The following is an 18,332-nucleotide window of genomic DNA, read 5'->3' as shown; positions in this document are numbered from 1 at the left end:
AGCACTGTAGGTAACAAATTATGGTCTGTATCGAACTAGCTGCAAAAAAAGACCTGGGAGAGGAAAGAGGCATGGAAGGAGCTTTCCAGCTTGTGGCTTCTATTCATTTTACTGTGGATGAAGTTTTATTTTTCAAAACCACTGGAAAAAATTTACCAATTTTAGTCCTGAAACAAGACTGAAGTTAAAGGTTTGGCACTTGTGCTTAAGAGACCAATTTACTGGTCCTATCCTTTGTGTACCACATGGCCTGGTGCTAGATACTGTAACCCTCATAGTGTACAAGTACTTGGAAATGGGAAGTATGGAGTCACACTTTTAATAGCACACAATACTTATGTAAACTGTTTGCTTTTTACATAGTACTTTTTTTTTTGTAAACTGTTTGCTTTTTAAATGAGAGCCAGGCAATGATGGCTCACTCGTGTAATTATAACAGCTCAGAAGGCTGAGATTTTAGGGTGTAGGTTTGAGGCCAGCTGGTGCAGAAATGTCTGTGATACCCAAAAAGACTGGAAGTGACGCTGTGGCTCAAGTGGTACTGCACTCAGAATAGCACCCAGGCCGAGTTCAAGCCCAGGATAGACAAAAACATGGGGAGGAAGCTCCAGGGAATCAGTGGTTCACACCTGTAATCCTAGCTACTCAGGAGGCTGAGATTGAGGATTGCAGTTCAAAGCCAGCCTGGGCAGGAAAGTCCAAAACCAGAAGTGGTTCAGTAACTCAACTGGTAGGATCCTTGCCTTGAGCTGAAAAGCTGAGGGACAGTGTTCAGGCCCCTAGGACGGACAAAAATGGGGAGTCTATAGTGTTTCTCAGCCTAATCTTTTAGCATCAGGGAGCTATTGCCCCTCTGATTCAGGCAGGGCCTAGTTTTTGTCTGAGTGCTGGAGTTAACAGCTGTGCCACAAATGCCCCAGTAGATTTATTTGCGGGGGGCCTAAACTCTGGGCCTGTGCGCTGTCCCTCAGCTCTTCAGCTCAAGGCTAGTGCTCTACCACTTGAACCACAGCGCCACTTCCGGCTTTTTTTCTGCTTATGTGGTGCTGAGGAATTGAACCCAGGGCCTCTGACATGCAAGGCAAGCACTCTACCACTGAGCCATCTTCCCAGCCCCCCAGTAGATTTTGAGGGATCAAGTTCAATCACTTGAACCCAGCTAGTACAATTTTTTCAAGTACATGACAGTTTTGATCTACAATGGGATGAAACTGGACTTTAGTAGGTTTTGAAGATGCTGAGGAATATGGAGTTTCATTTGGAACATGAGCTGTGACACTGGAAGTGGCTATTACAGATCCTCAGCAGAACTGAGATAGCCTGACATGCCTGGGACTTTTCATCTGCTGTGTGGTGTTCCCATTTCTCTCAGGCATCAAGTCTTGTGTAAAACCCAACTAGAGGCATCAAGCCAGTGTGTAGTCTGGATAAGCTCTGATTGCTTTGCCACACTTAAGCATATTTGTATGGTTTTTATTGACTTATGTAAGGGCCAAGCTCACTTAAGTTTCCTATGCTTGTTAGAGAATTTGTAGGGCTTCTCTCTAGAGTCTGGATTTATGAGGTTGGTACTTTGTGTAAAGACCTTCCACTAAATTGCATACATGTTGCTGGTAAATGAAGTTTGCATCTGGGTAACTGCTGATTGGGAGAGGAAGAAGTGTTGCTCATGGCAGTTCTGCTACTTTCATGAGCAAAGAGGCAGTGGGGTTCTGACCCTCCCATCCTGGATGAGTTAATCCCTCCTGTTTGTGACACTCCTAGCTCTTGGCTAGCTACTACTGGGTTGAGTTCTGGGTACTGGTTGTCTTACTAGGTTTATTTTTTTGGGGGGTCCAGTCATGGGGCCTGAACTCTGGGACTGGGCACTGTCCTTCGCCTCTTCAGCTCAAGGCTAACGCTCTACCACTTGGGCCACAGTGCCACTTCTGGCTTTTTTCTTTTTTGCTTATGTGGTGCTGAGCAATCAAACCCAGGGCCTCATGCATGCACAGCAAGTGCTCTGCCACTGAGCCACCTTCCCAGCCCCTTACTAGGTTTATTAAGTGAACTTAATATCAGTTTTGAGAAAACTGATGACCCAGTGTCAAATATTTCAAAAGATGGTTAATAGTATCTGGGCATGGTTGTCCTTTATTACAAATTCAGGTTTTATTTAAAATTAAGCGAAAATCAAAATGAGAGTCAACTAAGAAAACAGGCAGTCTGTTCAGTTTGCAATCCCAGATTACAAAAGTATGACCATGTATGTGTCACAGCATGGTGCACCTGCTCTCAAACTTGGGATTCAGCATCCCTGGGTTCGCCCTTTTTTCCTTCTCAGCAACCCATTTAGCCTACTTAGGAAGGCATTTGTCGAATCAGACTTTGGCACAACAGGTCGACACTAAAGTCTTAAGTGTCCTGGGCTCCTTATCAAGAATTCCTCACTCAGCACTAAGGGGGGAACTGGAACCAGAAGCTGGATCTGCACCACTCACCTTCCTCCACCTAGGGTCAGGCCTGGCATTGGGGTCGCTGCACACAGTCCTCTTGCAGGGGTACGTTGAATTGCACCGGGGCTAAGCAGTCCTTTCCTCTCCTTCCCTTGGGCCTGGCCCACCTGCCCAGCTGAGGAAAACTACCTTTCCACAGGCCAGCTTCTGATGACCAGCAACCACACCTCTGGCAGGGGCGGGTACCTCCATGCGGCACGTGGGCACGTCTGACCACGTGCATGCGTCCAGCCTCTCCATAGGACTACACGTCCCAGAAGTCTTTACTGGTTAAAGCCCTTCTCAGCCGGTGTGTTTGAGCATAGTGCCTTCTAGAGGCCTGTGAGTCCTTATCACAGGACTCATTTTTCCATCATGATTTGCACACTTTATGGGGTGCCAGACTCAAGCTGGGGTGGACCTAGAACAAGAAGCAACCAGGCCATCAAGCATTCTGGGAGCTGCATGTGGCGCAGGAACAGACTGCTCAGAGGGCTTCAATGTGCCAGCACTCAGGGTGGCTGGACTGGCCCTCAGGCTGAGGCAGGACTGGGCTGCATAAGGCACCCTAGCCTCAGGAAAGAATGGATTACTTGAAATGTAGAAACAAGTCTGAGGGTCCCAGGGCCACTTATGCGATTCCTATCCCTTCCCTTCACTGCTGGTGCCTTTTTTCTTTTCGTCAGCATAATTGTCATGTGGATCTTAAGTTTCCTTGAGATAAACCTTTCACTCTCGATTTCTGCAGTTTTGTGCTTAGTTTTGAAGGTTTCCTTTGAAATGAGTCTTCCTGGCCTAAAGTCAAAATACTGATATTGCTGTACTCCTTGAGGCCCCAGAGGAGAATCTACTTTGCCTTTTTCCCCCCAACTTCTTTTCTTTTTTTGGGGGGGGGGCTCCGGTCGTGGGGCTTGAACTCTAGGCTTGGGCGCTGTCCCTCAGCTCTTCAGCTCAAGGCTAGTGCTCTACCATTTGAGCCACAGCGCCACTTCCGGCTTTTTTCTTTTTGCTTATGTGGTGCTGAGGAATCGAATCCAGGGCCTCAAGCATGCAAGGCAAGCACTCTACCACTGAGCCACCTTCCCAGCCCTCCCCCCAACTTAAGCATAGCATACATTAGTAATGTGAAGGGTTTCACTGCGATAATTCCATACATACTCACTTTGGGACAAATTCATACCATTATATTCCTATCCTTCCCCTCTTTGATTGTGGGTTTAATTATGCTGAGGGAAGGAGGAGGAGGAGAGAGGGAGGGAGAAAGGAAGATATGCCAGGAAGTACTGTCTACAATTTCTAGAAAGATAAAACATGAAGGGTTGGAGTATGAGTAAAGAAACAAAATAGATTCTCAGAAGAAAATACTGAGATTCAAAATTTCACTGTACAGATGAAAAGACCAACAATTACATTCATCCTTTTTGGGAGATTCTAAAAGAAAATGATTCACCTATAGAATTAACTAGCAATATATTTTTCATTAGCCACAGTGGACATTAAAGAGGACACGAGGGCTGGGGTCTGGAGTGATAGCGTGCACAAGACCCTGGATTCCATCCTCAGCACTGCAGTAATGAAGAAAAGCTACACCCTTTGAGAAAATAAAGCCTTAAAAAAAAAAGGATTTCAAGGATATAGAACCCTTTCTTGATATTTGAAATCAGGGAATGGTAGCCCTATGAAGGTGTATTCTAGAAAATTAAAATGGAACCCAAGGAGCAAGGAATGGAACCCAAGAAATGGTGGAAACAATCCAGAAGTTCACTGAACTGAAAACCTATGATGGCTGCACAGCAAAGAACAGACTGGATCCCACTAACAGGTAGCATAGTAGAAAGGAGCAGATAAAGAAGATGTTTCTTACGGGGGGGGGGGGGGGGGGAAAGCATTGAAAAACAGCAGGGAATAACTGAGTATTATCATGCTTAAGGCAACTCCAAATCTGGTATTCATTTGAATACCTAATATAGGTGTCAGGAGAGATCTTTTATTTGAGAGGGGAAGCTGTGAATATTTTATTCTTTACCTGAATAAATTAGCTAATCATTGTAAAGTTCTTAGAGCAGTGCCTTACAGATGGTTAACTGCTATAAAAACAATGCATGATGTGTTACCAAAAACGTGTATTAATAATTTTTTGTTGTTATTGGTCATGAGGCTTGAGCTCTGGGCCTGGGTGCTATCCCTGAGCTCTTCAGCTCAAGGCGAGCACTCTACCACTTGGCCAGAGCGCCACTTCTGGTTTTCTGGTGTTTAATTGGAGATAAGAGTTTCATGGATTTTCCTGCCTGGGCTGGCTTTGAACCACGAGCCTCAGATCTCAGCCTCCTGAGTAGTAGCTATGATTACAGGCGTAAGCCACCAGTGTTTGACACAAACTTATTAAAAGACTTCTAACTCCAGTAAAGTCAAATAAGAGGCCTTTTATCTTTGTTTTTTGAAAGTCAACAGGCGTTAATGGCTAATAGCCTAGGAAAGTGAGCCCAAGAGAGGAGGCAGAAATGACTTGCCAATGCCAAGAATAAGCATGGCTGACCTAGAGGTGGTGAACTCCCAGGACACTCTAGGCAGGGTGCAGGAGGGTATACAGAGCCATGGGAACTCTTTCCTAAACTAGGCTCACACAAAGAGGTCATGACCTGATTTCTAAGTCAAATCTTTATTTAGCAAATAAATTTCCTTCCTCATAATGTAAGCACGTGAGAAGACCAAACAAATGCCTGGGAGCCAGCTTCCAAAAGCATCTCCAGCCAGGAAGCAGGAGACAGAGACCCTGCTTCCTCCTTGGCGCTTTAGTGTCAGGAAGGAGACGTGTGCACAGGACTGCAGAGCTCTTCACAGATGTTCTGATTGCACAGGGCAGCAGCAGAGACTGGACCCCGGGGCAGGTGAGTTAAAGCCTGAATGGCTGGGCTGTGACAGCTGGACAGGAAGTGGGCTCAAGGAATTATGGCCCCGGGTTCCAGCCCAGGCTCAAGCTGGGGTCCAATTCACAGTCACAGTCCAAAGCCCCCCAGCAGGGGCAGGCATCTCACACATAAAGGGACTGTCATCGACCCTCAAAATGGGCTGTGATTTGTTCCAGAGTCTTTCCTTTGGTTTCAGGGACACAGAACAAAGTGAAAAGGACACTGAAGATACAAAAGGCAGAGGCGAGCCAGAAGGCTCCATAAGGCCGGAGGACCTCCTGGGAAAAGAGGAAAGGCTGCTTGTGGGTGTGGCAAGGCCAGGAGGCTCCACAGAACCTGGGTAGCACCAGACTCTAGCCCACCCTGCTGGGACCAGCCAGACCAATCCTATCTCCACCATCTCATGGAGGGTAGTCCAGTATCCAGTCCACCTGCCTGGGCTGAGGAGTGCCTAGTGGTGATGTGTGCCTGGGGAAACTGAGGGTCATGTCAATGATGCATTGTCAAGTGAGTGCTTAGCTCCTGCTGGGAATCCCAGGTCTACAGACACGGCCCCCCTCCAGGTTCCCAACCCAGCAGATTCTCTTTATGCTCACAGAGGGCTGTAGGTACAGACAGCTGCCATGCCGGGACATTGGCTCAGGGAGGGTGGGAAGACCCTTCAGTCAATCTGACCTTGCAGACTGCCAGAGCAATCTTCTCAGCTCCTAGTCCTCTGGTCCCTGGTGACCCCACCTCTCCCTTCTCTTGGTTTCTTGGAGAGGGCACATCTACGTCACTATTTTGTCAACCCCTTTAGGGCTTCTTTCCCTCCCTTCCTCCCGTGTTCATCTCTTATATTTCCCACTCCAGGCAGGCCCTGCCCTGCCCTCTCAGATGCGCTCCAGGGAAGCCCTGCCTGAGCAGGTTCCAGGCTAGGGGCGTCCTTGCTGCTTACTGACCTTCCTCCTTATGCCTCAGCCTGTCTTCCCACCATTGCCCACCAACTTCTGGCCCTTGCCAGAAACCAAGACTCTCCAACTCAGTCTCTGGCACCTCTAACGGGCCTAGAGATGGTACATGCCGAGAGACCTGGAGGGATGAATGACTAAACAAATGGCTTGCTATTTGTTCCAGAAGCCCTCTGGTGGCTGGGATGCCATGGGGCAGGACCACATCTGTGTCAGTCCACCATGAGAGGGCAGCAAAACACTGAATGCTCCCATCAACTGGAAGAGGAAGGTATTGCTACCCTCCTCTGTTTTCAGCCAACTATTCTGATTCAGAGAAGGTAAGCATCCCTAAGGCCACACAGCAAGAAAGTGACGAGGGTATGGTCAGGCTTGTTGACTCTCCCTACACAGACTGTGTGCTCCTGGCCTTGGTTCCTGATGTTCTTAGCTGGGGAGGCCAGGCACACTGACTTCCTATAAAGATGGCCTGAGAAGGCTCTAGAGGTCACAGCCTGGGTTCCCTGCCTGCCTGAGCACATTGGTCTTCACCTCACCCATGACCAAAGACAGGTCCCAGGTATAGTAGGGCCTCCCTCCATGGATCCAGTACAATACAGCAAAACTGCTTCTCTGTTGGCTGCGTGAGGAGGGGGGAGATGCATGGACCTGTACTCACCATGAGGCTGCTGAACTCTTTGGTCACCAAGAAGGCCATGAGCCAGTTGGTGAGAACGCAGACGCCAGTAGCCACACCCTTGACTTGCAGAGGAAAGATCTCGGACATAAGAAGCCAGGGGATGGGCCCCCAGCCCACCGCAAAGCCTGCGTGAGCAAGATAGTGTCAGAGTCCACGGGGGGGGGGCTCCCCTGCAAGGAGACCCAGCTTCCAGCCTGGGGGTCTGAGGGGCCAGCTGCCACCCCAGAGCTAACTCCCGAGGTGCCTTGGTTCAGCCCCTACCCTCCTAAGTCATCTGGACTGGTCTCTGAAAGGTGAAACAAAGATGGGGCCTGTTTATAGGTTGTCAGAGAAAGGGGCAGGAAGGGCTCAGCTCTCTACCTAGCACATGGTCAGGGCTATACAGAGGTTAGGCTCCAGGGGCCACAGGGCCAGCCTCCCCGGCCCTCCTCTCACCAGCAATGAAGAGGCACATGCTGCCCACAGCCAACCAGGCCAGCCCCACGCTGGCATCGACGGGCTGCGCAGACACAGGTGCCAGGAGGTCCACATGGGAGGAGTTGCCGGGTCTATTCTGGGTCAGCTTGAAGTAGGTGCCGAAGGCGCTTGCGCTGAACACCATGATCACACCTGCAGGCAAGGGTGGAATAGGCCAGGGGGCTGTGCGGCTGCTGACGGGCAGCTGAACTCATTGGGCGAGGCCAGCTGAGCATTCTGGCACCTGACTCTTGAGAGCTCTTACTGGACAGCACCTGACCACCCTGCCTTGGAACTCAAGACCTCAGTAAGTTCTGAGAAGTTCCCGAGTAACCCTCCCCACCTGCTAGGGCAGGCGCAGACACAGAAGCCGCAGCTTCTCACCTCACACTGGACTTCGCAGGGTCAGCTTGCACCTAGTGGGCACCAAAACCAAGAGTCTAGAATGTCCTCTGGCAGACCAATCCAGATCTACCCAGCAGCTCTGAGGGAGGTGTTGCTCTGTCCCCTCAGAGAGGGCAATCCACTTGCCCCAAAGAACCTCAAGCTTCTAGGTCATTCCTCCTCAGTTTCCCTCTGTGCACTGGTGCCAGCCATGAAGGCTGGCTAAAGAACCTGAGCTTGGTGAAGAGCTCACTGGCAGTCACAGCCTCATTAGCTCTCTAGCTTTGTCCTCATCGGTGCTTAGCTGTCCTGTTGCAGCCGGTGGCCTTGGTAAAGACCTGGTCTGGAGCAGCCCATAAGCACAGGGCTGACCCCTCACCCTAGGCCTTACCTGACAAGGTCAGGAGCAGCCTGCGTCCTGCTCTGTCCATGATGAGGGCCGCCACAGCTGTGAACAGCACCTGGATGACACCCACGGTGATGGAGGCCAGGCTGCTGTCCTGGGGGGTGGGGGGTACATGGGGAGGGCGGGTGAGCAGAGCCAGCTTTCTCTCCAGTCCTGTACTTGGGGATGAAGCAGCCTCTTGCATGTGGTGTCTGAGTGAGGCAGACTGGGCAAAGTCCTCTTACCTTGAACTTGGCCTCCTCAAAGATCGTCTCTGCATAGAACATGACAGCATTGACCCCTGACAGCTGCTGGAAGGCCATGAGTGAAACACCGATGAGGAAGGGCTTGTAGATGCCAGGGTGCCTCAGCAGGGCCAGCTGGAAGCCCTGCTGGATGGAGATGGGCCTTCAGAGTAGACTCTGTCCTGAGGGTCCACTTTGAGCCCTCTGAAGAGGAATGGGTCCCTGCCCTCCCATATCTGCGTAGCCTCCCAATTTGTGTAGTAAATTGGGCTATAACTCCCCAGGCTTTTTCCGACTGGTTGGGCAGCCACAAATTCAAGAAAGACTATTCTGTTCCCCGAGTCTGAACCAGCTTCAGTACACTCAAGTGTTCTTCTTGGGCCTGGCAGTGGCTGAGCACCTTTCCCAGGCCTCTGCCCTCAGTCCTCAGCACCACCATGAGACGCCTCCCATTTTATAGATGGGAAGGCCACACAACTGGGACACAGCAATCTATCTCTTAAATCCCAGGATCTTACCTGTCTCCCTGCCCTCTAATTCCATTCTGCTCTGCATCTGTATTTTCCCTGCAAATCAAGGCTCAGGCTTTCCCAGTGAGTTGAGGCCAGTGCCTTGCTAAGGCTCCTATGGCCCCTGCCTGTGGACAGGACAGCACAGGTCCTCTGAGGACAGCACCTTCCACTGAGAGTGGAAAGGTGCCATCTGCCAGGTATGTCACCTTGGAAACTGCCCCTGTCATCCACCCCCAGCCTCTCACCTGGTGCTCAGCCCCCACTGGGGGCTCTTCCCAGCCCTGCTCGGAGCCCCACAGGAACTGCAGGGCAGCCATGGCCTCCTGGCGCTTGTGCTGAGTGAGGAGGAAGCGTGGGGTCTCAGGCATGCAGCACATGAGCAGCAGCATAAGGAAGGGGGGCACACAGCCCAGCACAGCCAGCCAGCGCCACTCCAGAACCCAGCCTGGAGGGGCAGATGTCAGATTCAGGATGAGCCAGCTTAATCTTCTTGCCATTTCCAGGGACTCGCTACCTCTGCCCCAGCTGTTTTCACACTGGTTAATGATACTGACAACATTGTTCTAAAAGACATCATGGGGCAGCTACTGCAGTGTGGACCTTAGCACACACATCACTATGTTTCTTCTACTCAGTGAATTACAGTTCTGGCTTCTGGCAATGACAGGCTGCCTACAGGATGTGTTCTCATAATGTAACAGAGATGAAAAATTCTCATCACCTGATGTGCTGTCACCATGGTAACATCACTACCCAATTTGTGATGATGCTGGTGTAAACACACTACTGCACTGCCAGAAAAGAAGCATAACAGGTGCAAATTATGCTACATGCTACAGAATGCTTGCTAAGATGTGAGTTCTTGGTTGATGTATTTGTTATACCATTATCTAAAAAAATCATTTTGGAGTGTGTTCCTACCTACAAGAAAAAGGTTCTTGGGGCTGGGAAGGTGGCTCAGTGGTAGAGCGCTTGCCTTGCATGCCTGAGGCCCTGGGTTCGATTCCTCAGCACCACATAAGCAAAAAGAAAAAAGCCGGAAGTGGCGCTGTGGCTCAAGTGGTAGAGCGCTAGCCTTGAGCTGAAGAGCTGAGGGACAGGGCCCAGGCCCAGAGTTCAGGCCCCACGACCGGACAAAAAAAAAAAAAAAAAAAAAAGAAAAAGGTTCTTTATATAAAAAGAGTTTGCTACACATCTTGTGTTACCATGACCCTCTTTTTTTTTTTTTGAGGTACTAGGGTTTGAACTCAGAATCTCACATTTGCTAGGCAGGTGCTCTACCACTTGAATCATACCTCTCTAGCCCTTTTTTACTTGAATTCTTTTTCAGGTGGGCTCTCATGTTTTCTCCTCAGGCTGGCCTGGTCCAAGATCCTTCTCTCACTTCCCATTTGGCTGGGAATACAAATGTTTAGTGCTATGCCTGGCTTGTTGATTGAAATGCTGTCACTGGAACTTTTTCCTTAGTTAGCCTCCCGGATAGCTGTGATTACAGACTTAGGTCACCATGTCTCTTACATAGCCAGTACTGGGATTGAATCCAGGGCCTTTACCATTTGAGCCAAGATCCTAGCCCTTTTGTTTTTGATATAAGATCTTACTAATTTGCCTGGAATGGTATAGAATTCAAGATCCTCCTGGTTCTAGTAGCTAGGACTAAGGCGTGTCTCACCATGCCCAGAGTTATCACATCTCTTGATTGTATCAAGAGGTCATGGCTGGTGTTTGACCCAGGAATTTTAGTCTTTGAAAGTACACTCTGGTATATTCAAAAAGTGACAAAACTGCCTAATAATGTGTTTTCAGAGTGTGTTCCTGTGTTAAGTGACAGAAGATTGTAAGTAGCCACAAGACAAGGCATGAAGTACTGGCTTGTGGGTGGCCATGGAATAACATGGCCCCATTGCATATAGGATGCAGTCCTCACACATGTGCAAACTCTCCTGAGTCCACCAAGAAGCAGGCCAGGCTAGCTGCTCAGGGGAGGAACTGAGACAGAGCGGGGAGACTTTACACTGGACATGCCCTCTCCTCTGATACTTCTTGAAGACTGATCGATGTACAAGTGAAATTAATTGTAAATGGCATTTGGAAGATATAGGGAGAACAGCAGTGCAGAGTTATCGAGACTAATACAAAGCCAAAGGACCTAGAAATTACTGAGGTTAGGGCTCTACCTCTCAGATCAAGTCTTAATTATCCCCCATTCTCTATGGAATGGTTTGATGACAGCCATGTAGTCTTCTGTTTGGGGATGGTGGTGGCGTAGGAATACATATTCTGTTTGCTATAGCAAAGCCTGGCTCTGTAGGTATTATTGCCCTGATGTGAAGCAAAGGTGTCACCATGATGCTTTGGGGTCTCAGTTAACGTACACTAGTGGAACAGAACTCACAGAAGCTGATCACTGAGAGAGCCAGAAGTAGCCACTGGGGGTGAGTGATGCCTGAATCTTTAGCCTTAAATCAGAGGTGGCTCCGACTAACTGCAAAGCTCCTGCCAGCAAGATTTCTGGATTGAAGGCTGGGTGTGTTTGCCTAGCACGCACAGGTCCTGGGGTCAGTCCCCAGCATTGTGGGGAAGAAAGTTGTTGCTGATGTAGGTATAGTGGGGCATGTATAGGCCTATAAATTCAGTAACTTGGGAGGTGGGGGAGATAGGAAGATTGAGAGTCCAAGCCTAACCTGGGCTATATAGCCTATTCATTAAAACAAAAACAGGCCAAGAGGCCCAGTGCCAGTGGCTTACACCTATAATCCTAGCAACTCAGGCTGAGACCTGAGGATCACAGTTCAAAGCCAGCCCGGACAGGAAAGTCCATCGTTGAGACTTTTCTCCAATAAACCATCAGAAAACCAGAAGTAGTGCTGTGGCTCAAGTGGTAGAGAGCTCACCTTGAGCTGAAGAGATGAGGGACAGCGCCCAGACCCAGAGTTCAAGCCCTATGACTGACAAGACAAAACAAAATAAAAACTGGCCAAGTGCTAGTGGTTCACACCTGTAACTCTAAGCTACTCAGGAGGCTGAGATCTGAGGATTGTGATTTGAAGCTAGCCTGTGAAGGAAAGCCTATGAAATTCTTATCTCTAATTACCATAAAAGCTGGAAATGGAGCTGTGGCTCAAGTGGTAGAGTACTAGCCTTGAGTAAAAGAGCTCAGGGAGAGCGTCCAGACCCTGAATTCAAGCCCCAGGACTGGCAAAACAACCATAACAACAACAACAACAACAAACAAAGGTTCTGATATGATCAGGTTGGTAAATGAAAGACTGTGGACCTGGGTGTCATCTAGTGAGAAGGTAGAGGCCATGCACCCCAGGCGAGACCATTGGACAGGGACCTGTCTGTCATTCTCAAGTCATCCCTTATCAGTTCTCATTTGGGATCTGCTGTCAGACACTTTGCCTGTGTCACCTAGTCCACCCTGCTAAGAGCTCTAGGGCAGAGGGACTTGGCCAAGGTCACACAGCAGCTAACACGACTGTCAGCTTGCTCTCTCCTCTCATTCCTAAGAGCACACCATCCCCCTTGAAGCTTCTCCAGGCTGCCCCACCTGCTCCGCAGGGTCCCAGGAACCAGTCCACTTCATGTGGCACTTTGCAGCACTGTGCATCCAGTGCTCTCACGCTGAGGGAGGGACTGGCTCAGTGCTTCAAGCTCCTGGTAGAACATGCTTGCAGTGCTCCCTCCCCACCAGAATCCTTTAGGCTGACCAGCTGGTCCTCCCCACACTTCTGGTACAGGCTACTTCTGAGAAGACAGGGCCTTGACCTTTGCCAGCTCTCTCCTCACATCCTCAGGTCTGGAGCCTGGTACCATGGCCATCAGTTTCCACAACTACAAAATGGCCAGAGAAACATCAACAGGGATCAAAAGAGATGATGCAAACTCTACCTGCCAGGTAGGCCAAGAGGATGCCGATGACGACCATCAGCTGCACACAGGAGCCAAGCAGCCCTCGCACTGCTGGGTAGGCAATCTCTGAGATATACACCTGCCGCCAAGTACCACAAAATGTTAGTTGAGGTCCAAGAGATCTTTTTGGGTGATACTGGGGTTGAACTCAGGGCCCAGAGTATGGTAGGCAGATGCTCTACCACCTTAGCGATGCCCCCAACACTTTAAGTTCAGTTATTTTTACAATAGGCTCCTCTGTGTTCTGGCTGGCTTGAGTACAACCCTGCGACTTAGTTTCCCTTATAGCTGGGATGACAGGCACATACTACCATGCCCTAGGCAGGAACCAAGACCTTATCTTTAATATAGCCAGTGCATAAAAGGGCTGGTGGTGTGGCTCAGTGAGGTAGCACCTGCCTGGCAAGCCTAAGGACCTGAGTTCAAATCCAAGTACAGCCAAAGAAACAAACGCTCTTGATAAGGTGCAGATTACCAGTCAGTACATCTGGAATGGGGTGGGGCACAAGCTTCTGCCTTGCTGACCAGCCCCAAGTGCCACCAGGTTGCTGAGGAAGCCCCTGCCTTGAAACACAGGAACTCCTTATCTCAGCCACTACCAGGGGCCATCAGGGTGTCACTCACACCTTATGTCCATGACCAAGACTGGTGTTTCTGCTCAGTACAAAAACAAAACAAAACAAAAAACAACCCTGAAAACAAAATTTACAGCCTCCTTACAGCTCTGCCTCCTAGTGGATACAGGAGAAATGAATGAGGGCTTTGAGGGGGACCCAGGGAGCACCCTGAGAAGATGCTTCAACCTCCAGCAAGGGGAGGACTGGGTGGAAGGTCCTCCTAGCCTGGGGCCAGCAGTGGCTCTCTAGTTATCCAGTAATTCCAGCCGCCTGGGGCCACAGACCATGCCAGGGCCATGGGTTTTGGGTGCAGAGTCTCATGAAACCCTGACAACTACCTCATGAGTAATATGCTCCCCCTGGTAAGAGACCCTAACGTGGGGGCTTGCAGAAGAGTATTACTGGGTCATGGGCAGCCTTTGCCAGAGAGACAAACAGGATTTTCCTTATAAGTGGAGGTGGTCAATGATATGAAAATAGGAGGATTTAACTCACAAAGTGAGGCTGTGCTGACCATCCACGGATGCCATGCCAGACCATCATGCAGGTAGAGTAAAACAAGCACACTTCAGTGGGACAGTACTGGGTTGGAGTAATGTCCTGATGGCTGACAGCTGTGGCTGTGTGTGTGCTGGTACTGGGGCTTGAACTTAGCTCTTTTGCTCAAGGCTGGCACTCTACCACTGTGCCACAGCTCCATTTCCAGCTTTTTGGTAATTAATTGGAAATGAGTCTCATAAACTTTCTTGCCCAGGCTATCTTCAAACCTTGATCCTCAGAGCTCAACTTCCTGAGTAGCTAAGATTACAGGTGTGAGCCACCAGTGCCCAGCAACAATGCTGTTCCCTGTCCCCTCCCCCCCCCCAGGCTCTTTTTGCTTAAGGCTAGTGCTCTACCACTTGAGCCCCAGCGTCATTTCCGGTTTTCTGGTGGTTCATTGGAGATGAATCTCACCGACTTTCCTGCCTGGGCTGGCTTTGAACCATGATCCTCAGATCTCAGCCTTTGAGTAGCTAGGATTACAGGCGTGAGCCACCAGTGAGTGGCCAACAATGCTTTTTGATTGTACGCCTTACTCGGTTGAATTGCTATGATGAACACCACTACGACTCAGAGTAGCTAGGACTGCAGGCACGGCAGTAATTCACTTTTCTGAAGCCTACTTTTAATCTGGAAAGCGGTGGTAATAACAGGTGCCTTCCAGAGGCGTGGTGGGGCTTGGGGAGATAATGCCCCAATCTACCCAGGCGGCCGTAGCTGGAGGGACACTCACCGGGGCCACCAGCGAGGCGACACCACAGGCCAGGCCGGTGAGCAGGCGACCCCCGAGCAGCATCAACACATTCTGGGCGCCGGTGATGACGGCAAAACCGAGGACGAAGGGCACGGTGCAGAGCAGGAGGCTCAGCTTGCGTCCGGCGCGGTCCAGGAGCCAGCCGCCCAGCACGCCCCCCGCCGCGGCGCCCAGGGTCACGACGGCCTGGGAGCGGGGCGGGCGCGGGTGAGGAGCGGGCCTCCGCCCGGGAGCCTCGGAAGGAAGGGGTGGGGTCCCACGTTATGGAGGGTGGGAGAAGGGTGGCGGCGCCCGTCGGGGGGTGGGGGCGGGCGGGGGCGGGGGATCTCACCCCGAACCAGGAGGCCGCCTCGTCGTCGAGGCGCGGGGCCGGGGTCACGGCGCGCCGCAGGCTCGGGATGGCCGGGGAGCTGTAGCCGAGCGCGAAGCCGAAGCTGAGCGGGCCGAGGGCAGCGGCGAAGGCGGCGAGGAAGCCCCGGCGGCTGCGGGGGACGCTGCTGCGAGGACAGGGCCGAGGGTGAGCGGAGCCGCTGGGCCTTGAGGGCGGGCCCGGCAAGGCTGCGTCCCGGGCCGTGACTCCCCCCGCCACTCACCTGTGGTCCGGAGGCCTCAGGAGCGGCTGGGTTTCCTCCGGGTCGTCAGGCGTCATGTCGGCGCCCCACCCTCGCCCCGCCGACTCGGACGCCAGAACCGCCACAGCTCGGGCGAGGGCTGCCTCTCCAGCTCCTCCACTAGTGCGAGCCAATGGGCAGTGCTGGGACGGGATTAGGACTGCTGAGTGAGCAGTAGGAGCCAATGAAAGCGTAAGCAGGGATGAGCTCGGCGCTAGAACCCGCCCCGCCAGTCAGAATAGACCAATGGAAGCATAGCCGGTTGGTGAGGGTCATTAGACCCCCTCCCTCCCGGCTAAGACCAGCGTCCTCTGACAGGAGGAGGCGGAGCTTTGTGCGGGGGACGGAACGCTTGCCCCTGGTCCGTAGCAATACTGTCCAATCGGACTGTGGTGCGAGCCTGGAGGCGGGGCCAGAAAGCTGCCTCGGAACTGAGCCAGCCATTGAGGGTGGAGGGCGGGGTATTGTTTTGAAGCCGCCCTTCAATCTAACGTTAACCAATGAGGGTGGGAGTGGGTCGCAGACGGAGCACGTGGGCTTAGTCCAGAGTTGCTGCCCTCCCGGCAGCGGTAACAGCCTTCCCAGGTCAGATTTGAAGTTCCTGCTCGACTTTAACCGCTGACCAAGGGCCTAGCTTGGCGTTGCCCGACCACTCTGCTTCCCCAGCTGTCTCCTGAGAGCCGCAGGGCTGGGGGGAGGGTGGTCTCCTGTGGGCTGCCTCGAGCTGAGCGCGCCCTGCCCCTCCTCCCTGCCCCTCTGCCCCGCCCCGCCCCTCTGCCCCGCCCCGCCCCTCTGCCCCGCCCCGCCCCGCCCCTCTGCGCCCGCCCCGCCCATCTGCGCCCGCCCCGCCCCCGCCCCGCCCCTCCGCCCCGCCCCGCCCCTCTGCCCCTCCGCCCCGCCCCGCCCCTCCGGGCCCGCCGCCACGTTTTCCAGATCGCGGTGGATGGCGAAGGCAGGAGCTAGTAGAAACTCCAGGTACTGAGGGCCCGGGTTGGGCGCCGTCCCTCCTCCTCCGCGTGACTGCACAGGTAAGCCTGACCCTTGAGTTTTCATCTACCTCCCAATTCTAGTGGATTCTAGTGGCTATTGCCCATGGGTGCCCCGCAATCCCAGCCCCAGCCCCCACCCCGCCGTTGGCGAGGGCGATCAGGCTCTGTAGAAGCTTGCCATCCACACCCAATTCATACCCAACCCTCTGAGCGCAGGCAAGTGTTGGTGTCATTCTGGAAAGAACCAGGTTGTAAGATGCCTGTAACCTCTAAGTGGGGACGCTAATTATCTTCCAGGACAGCTCTGAGCTGAGTCGTCTCTATTAACGACCCAACACCACCAAGCAATCAAATCCTAGCTGGTCTGCTTACATGGTTTGACTCATCGAAATCACCTAAGTGTATTAGCAGTTAACATTTCCCCATCTTGACCATTTGTATTTCTACAGTATCTCATGCTTAAGTTACAAATTCTTATCACAGCACTTAACAGTTTTTTGCCGTCATCTGCTCTCCTTTCAACAGTAGGACTGGTGCCTGCGGTGGGTGAAGGAAGGCTCTGAGAAACATGGAAATTAGACTGCATCCTTTGTAACTCAGCCAGTGGCAAGTGGCAATCGTCAGCCTTCTGAGCTGCCGACTCCTATAAAGCTATTCCTGCCCATGAGTGTGCATATATTGTTGCCAGAATGGCCTCCTACCCCACCCCACCCATCAACTTGATGAGCAGCATCCAGCTCTTGTCCCTTCTCCACTTACTACTCAGATCCTGGCCTCTTGTCTTATCAAGAAGTTGTTCATTTGGCAGGAAGCTCTTGATTTTTCTACTTCAGCAAGAATTTTTTTTTTTTTTTTTTTTTTTTTTTTTTTTGGTGACAGGAAAGACAAGGAGACAAGCTCATGAAGCTTACTAGTTAAACATGAAAAATGCCGAACAGTTCCAACAGATACCAGGCTCTGTGAGGGAGTTTTCTGGGGTCAGAGAACTCAAAAGTTCAAATCATGGCCTCTTTCTAAGCCTCAGTTCCCTTGAAAAGCAGAATAATTAACTTAATTTTGCAAAACTGTTGGTGAGATGGTGTCTTGTTGACTTTGGGGTCCTCATATGTGAAAAGGATCTAACAAGCACCAAGATGTGAATGCTAACTCTACAAACATGAGAAGCCATGTTGGGTCATAAACAGTTCACCTGGGAACATCTAAGGCACACATCATTGCTTCTTTTACTTATGCTACAAAGGAACCAAGCACCTTTAGCCTGGTTGTGTCATGCTGAACTGTGTGAAAAAGGTAGAGAGGAGCATCCTCCCCCAAATGTGCAAGGACCACCAGGAAGGAGGACCTGGATGTCTGCAAACCCATGAGGTCAAGGTCCTACCGAGTAGTCTATTCACTTACAGGCTTGCAGAAGAATTCTTCAGAGCTTCTCAGGGGGGCACATTACTGAATTGCTTTCCAGAGAGAAGTATAGGCAAGAAGAGGTATAATAAAATGGAATCAACTAATAAGGGTAAATGATGCTCACTTTTTACAAATAATGTCAGTGAAGCTAGATTTTCTATCCTTTACTTCCTTTCTCCTTCCTTTCCTTTTCTTTCTACTGGAGTTTGAACTCAGAGACTCATATTCATGCTTGGCTTTTTCCACCCAAGGCTGGCATTCTACCACTTGAGCCAGTTTCACTAGAAGCTAGATTTTTCTACTTTAATCCAGCCAGAGGCTCACATTCATTATTGCATTTATGGTCCCCCATTCTTCCCCCTACCCCCTGCCATTTCTTCCCTGAGGATGGAGCTGGGGAAAGTGGGGACATGGAATATTAGGGTAATTGTTTGGTCATATGATCTCAAAGTAACAAAACCAGACAACATACTCTTCAGACTGACAAGTTCCCTTGCCTTATTATTTTTCA

The 18,332-nt window shown here is 51.1% G+C and overlaps 1 protein-coding gene across 3 annotated transcripts; it reads right to left on the bottom strand.

The window, feature by feature from the left end:
- Positions 1 to 2,134: 2,134 nt before the first annotated feature.
- Slc2a8 (solute carrier family 2 member 8) lies at positions 2,135 to 15,581 on the bottom strand. 3 transcript variants are annotated; one of them, XM_070014038.1, is made up of 10 exons: positions 15,414 to 15,581; positions 15,152 to 15,317; positions 14,800 to 15,006; positions 12,889 to 12,988; positions 9,240 to 9,439; positions 8,483 to 8,629; positions 8,244 to 8,352; positions 7,448 to 7,621; positions 6,992 to 7,137; positions 2,135 to 2,895 (listed from the first exon to the last, which is right to left on the bottom strand). In XM_070014038.1, the coding sequence occupies exons 1-10, from the start codon at positions 15,467 to 15,469 to the stop codon at positions 2,848 to 2,850; spliced, it is 1,353 nt and encodes a 450-aa protein (XP_069870139.1). In that variant the 5' UTR covers positions 15,470 to 15,581; the 3' UTR covers positions 2,135 to 2,847. The 3 variants fall into 3 exon arrangements, with proteins under 3 accessions (XP_069870139.1, XP_069870122.1, XP_069870130.1); XM_070014021.1 differs by lacking the exon at positions 2,135 to 2,895 and adding an exon at positions 4,565 to 5,661; XM_070014029.1 differs by lacking the exon at positions 2,135 to 2,895 and adding an exon at positions 4,565 to 5,661 and having other exon boundaries at positions 8,483 to 8,626.
- Positions 15,582 to 18,332: the final 2,751 nt, after the last annotated feature.

Source organism: Dipodomys merriami, unplaced genomic scaffold (assembly GCF_024711535.1).
Source record: "Dipodomys merriami isolate MVZ:Mamm:240054 unplaced genomic scaffold, mDipMer1.0.p SCAF_11, whole genome shotgun sequence".
Lineage (NCBI taxonomy): Eukaryota > Metazoa > Chordata > Mammalia > Rodentia > Heteromyidae > Dipodomys > Dipodomys merriami.
Note: the sequence above shows the minus strand (reverse complement) of the source record. Positions and strands in the feature narration are given on the sequence as shown.

Excerpts from the sequence above, each read along its gene's own strand:
- Slc2a8 (XM_070014021.1), bottom strand. The coding sequence starts at position 15,469 with ATGACGCCTGACGACCCGGAGGAAACCCAGCCGCTCCTGAGGCCTCCG. Across the intron at positions 12,989-14,799 it reads TCGCCTCGCTGGTGGCCCCG|GTGTATATCTCAGAGATTGC; the intron begins GTGAGTGTCCCT and ends ACTTGGCGGCAG. Across the intron at positions 8,630-9,239 it reads CAGTGGGGGCTGAGCACCAG|CAGGGCTTCCAGCTGGCCCT; the intron begins GTGAGAGGCTGG and ends ATCTCCATCCAG.